The 3,299-nt window shown below is 45.2% G+C and overlaps 1 protein-coding gene across 1 annotated transcript; it reads left to right on the top strand.

Annotated features, from left to right (window-relative positions):
• Positions 1-206: 206 nt before the first annotated feature.
• On the top strand, positions 207-3,024 carry FAM110B (family with sequence similarity 110 member B). Its single transcript, XM_010226108.2, has one exon. It carries the CDS (start codon positions 430-432, stop codon positions 1,540-1,542), a length of 1,113 nt encoding a protein of 370 aa, XP_010224410.1. The 5' UTR covers positions 207-429; the 3' UTR covers positions 1,543-3,024.
• Positions 3,025-3,299: the final 275 nt, after the last annotated feature.

Consider the following 3,299-nt stretch of genomic DNA (forward strand, 5'->3'; position numbering starts at 1 on the left):
GCCCTGTGGCAGCCGTGCCCTGTGGCAGCCGCGCCCGCCGGGGCAGCGCGCGCCGCGCCGCGCCGCTCGCCTCAGCTGCCATGTCGGGCGCCCTCACTAACATGTGGTTGGTTGTTTTGCGTTTCAGATCCCTGCCTGCCGCAGAGCACAAAGGAAGCGGTGAGACTCCCACGTCCTTCAGCAGGGAGAAAGGAAGCGGCGGAGCAGACTAACACGGACTTGTGTCTGGTGGCCTTTCTGCACAAAGGCTGCCTTCAAAAGAGAAACGCAGTGCTATTTAATGAGCTGTGCGATGAGGCGCTGCTGCTAGCACTCCGATTCCAGGATTCATCTGCTCCGCGTCGCGCTTGATGTACATGTTTCTACACCGTGCGTTTAGAAGATCCCAGAGAAGAATCCAAAACGGCTGCGGGGGAAAGACCACCAAACATGCCTACAGAAACACTACCGACAGGTAGCATGGTGAAGCCCGTCAGTCCCGCCGTCACCTTCACGTCCGCTGTTCCTCTCCGCATCCTCAACAAAGGACCCGACTACTTCCGCAGGCAGGCAGAGCCGAACCCGAAGCGGCTGAGTGCGGTGGAGAGACTAGAGGCTGACAAGGCAAAATATGTCAAGAGCCAAGAGGTCATCAACGCCAAGCAGGAGCCCGTGAAGCCCGCGGTGCTGGCGAAGCCGCCGGTGTGTCCCGCCACCAAGCGAGCTCTGGGCAGCCCCACGCTGAAGGTGTTCGGCAACAACGCAAAGACTGAGAGCGGCGTCCAGAGAGAAAATCTGAAACTGGAGATTTTGAAAAACATCATCAACAGCTCCGAAGGCTCCAGCTCGGGGTCGGGTCATAAACACAGCTCGCGAAACTGGCCGCCTCACAGGGCCGACTCGACGGAGCTGAACCGCCACTCGTTCGCCGAATCCTTAAAGGTTTACCCCACGCAGGGCCGCAGCAGCCCTCAGGAGAGCAGCTCCAACGTGAGCAGAAGGCTTCTGGACCAGTCCACAGAGACTTTCTTGCACGTCTCTCACAGCTCCTCAGACATTAGGAAAGTAACTAGTGCAAAGCCCTTAAAAGCAATACCCTGCAGTAGTTCAGCCCCGCCTCTGCCTCCCAAACCCAAAATCGCTGCCATTGCCACCCTGAAATCCCCAGAGATCGAGGCAGTCGAGCCCGGATGTGGAGTTAGTAGAAGACCCTCCCTACAGCGATCGAAATCTGACTTAAGCGACAGATACTTTCGTGTCGATGCAGATGTTGAACGATTCTTTAACTACTGTGGACTGGATCCTGAAGAGCTTGAAAACCTCGGGATGGAAAACTTTGCAAGGGCTAACTCTGATATTATATCCCTCAACTTTCGCAGCGCAAGCATGATTAGTTCAGACTGTGAACAGTCTCAGGACAGCAACAGTGACCTTAGAAACGATGACAGTGCCAATGACCGTGTGCCATATGGCATTTCTGCGATTGAAAGGAATGCCAGAATCATCAAGTGGTTGTATAGCATCAAGCAAGCTAGAGAGTCACAGAAAGTGTCCCACGTGTGAGAGGAAATCCACAGGAGGAAAAGCAAGGACCGTATCTTTGTCTGTGAATATTCAGTTGTGAAGGGTTGTGAAGTCTACTTGAAGTCTTGTACACTTCTCAAATCTCTTTTGTGTTGCTTGTTGTGCAATGTTTTCAAGTTGCATGCCTGTCAACATGTGAACTGACCTGGCTTCCACTTGAACAATAACTAACTACAAAGCCTGGCTGAGCGTACACATTATCTGCCAAAAGTTTAAGACAAGAATCTAATTAGGGCTTCAGCATAATCAAAAGTGTTTACATGGAAAGGTTATATGACTTCTTTGATATTTATGTAGTTCCTTGTGGATTTTTATATGTCACTTTTTGTCTTAATTCAGATATTGTCAACAGATGTTACTAGTTTCTAAATTGATTCAGAATCCCTTTGGGCAAATAAAAGTAATATTGGCCAAAATAAGATATTTGGACATAGAACAATAGGCAGAGCAGCCCGATCTCTTGCAGAAAGTGGGTTACTGGCACATGTAAAACTGTTTTTAAAAGGCAAAGAATGCTGCATTTTTGTTAAAATATGTATCCCTACTTGTAGTAAGGGACTGTTCGGTAAGAGTTTTCATTTTCTAGGTAATTACGCTCCCTCAGTTTTACAGCAGAAATAGCCTAGTGAATCTGCTTAACATCTTATAAACTAAATGAGTCTTGTATTTTGTTTGGGGGTAAGCATTTTAATGGTTTTATATTACCCTGTTGGAAAGGCTTGAAGAAGGTCAGAGTCAATAGAGGAAAATGTCTTGGGTGTGGGATTTTGTGGGTCTCGTTTTTACTCAAAGATTCCTGGTCTTAAACTTTTGACAGGAATGATTAGATCCTATAGCTGATATTGAATGCCTTTATTAGTCAAACACATCATGACTACCAACTCCATGCTGTCTTTTAATTTTTTGTAGACCTATTTGTAGACCTATTCATGAACAAAAAATGGAAATACACAGCCATATCAATATAATGCCTCCTATTCAGAAGTAAATACACTCAGTAGCTGACCTATATCTGAGAAATTGTGATTATGTTGTCTTGCATATGTTATATCTACGGCTGTGAAAGTTTGTTGCAGCTCTAGAAAAGTGTAGAAACATGACAATATGTAGCTTTTTCTTTTTTTTTTTTTTTTCTCTCTCTTTCCTCTCCTTACCGTGGTTAGTGCTGCAGGTCAACCTGTTATAAATCTTTTGACAATCTGTGTCTTCCCAGTGGTTTAATTAACTGTCACGTCAGCTGGCAGTTGTGGTGTGGTAACGGAGAAGTTGGAAGTACAGTGGTCTGCTTCATTCTTATTGTACACATGCTTTGAAGTAAACTGCAGCACTACCTTATACTTCATCAGCTAATAGGAAACTTTTTTATTGTGTAAATGCTGTAAGACTTTGTATATACTTCAGTTGTTACCAAATCTTTAAAAGGAAGAGTGTTATGCTAATAAATAGCTCCTGGTGCAGGTATGGTGTTTTTTTCTTTGCTCATTTTTTTACTCCTCTCACTCTTAAACTACATCGGGAACTCAATTGCAGGGTGTTTTAGTGCTGTAGAAAGCCTTGGTTAAATAATAGTTCCAGTAAAAAGTTTCTTCCTAAAAGTGCTTTTTTCAGAACATGATTTTTTAAAGGGAACTGTAGCAGCAGGATCTGTCAGAAGAACAAGAAGAGATTTTCAGGACTCCCAAAATAGCTTGCTTCTCCCTTACCTAGCAATGTTACTGTTCCCGTTTATAGCATCT

Source organism: Tinamus guttatus, unplaced genomic scaffold (assembly GCF_059628265.1).
Source record: "Tinamus guttatus ecotype Peru unplaced genomic scaffold, ASM5962826v1 Tinamus_guttatus_pri_ptg000056l, whole genome shotgun sequence".
Taxonomy (NCBI): domain Eukaryota; kingdom Metazoa; phylum Chordata; class Aves; order Tinamiformes; family Tinamidae; genus Tinamus; species Tinamus guttatus.

What these genes read in the sequence shown, in the direction of transcription:
- FAM110B (XM_010226108.2), top strand. Translation starts at nt 430, where the DNA reads ATGCCTACAGAAACACTACCGACAGGTAGCATGGTGAAGCCCGTCAGT.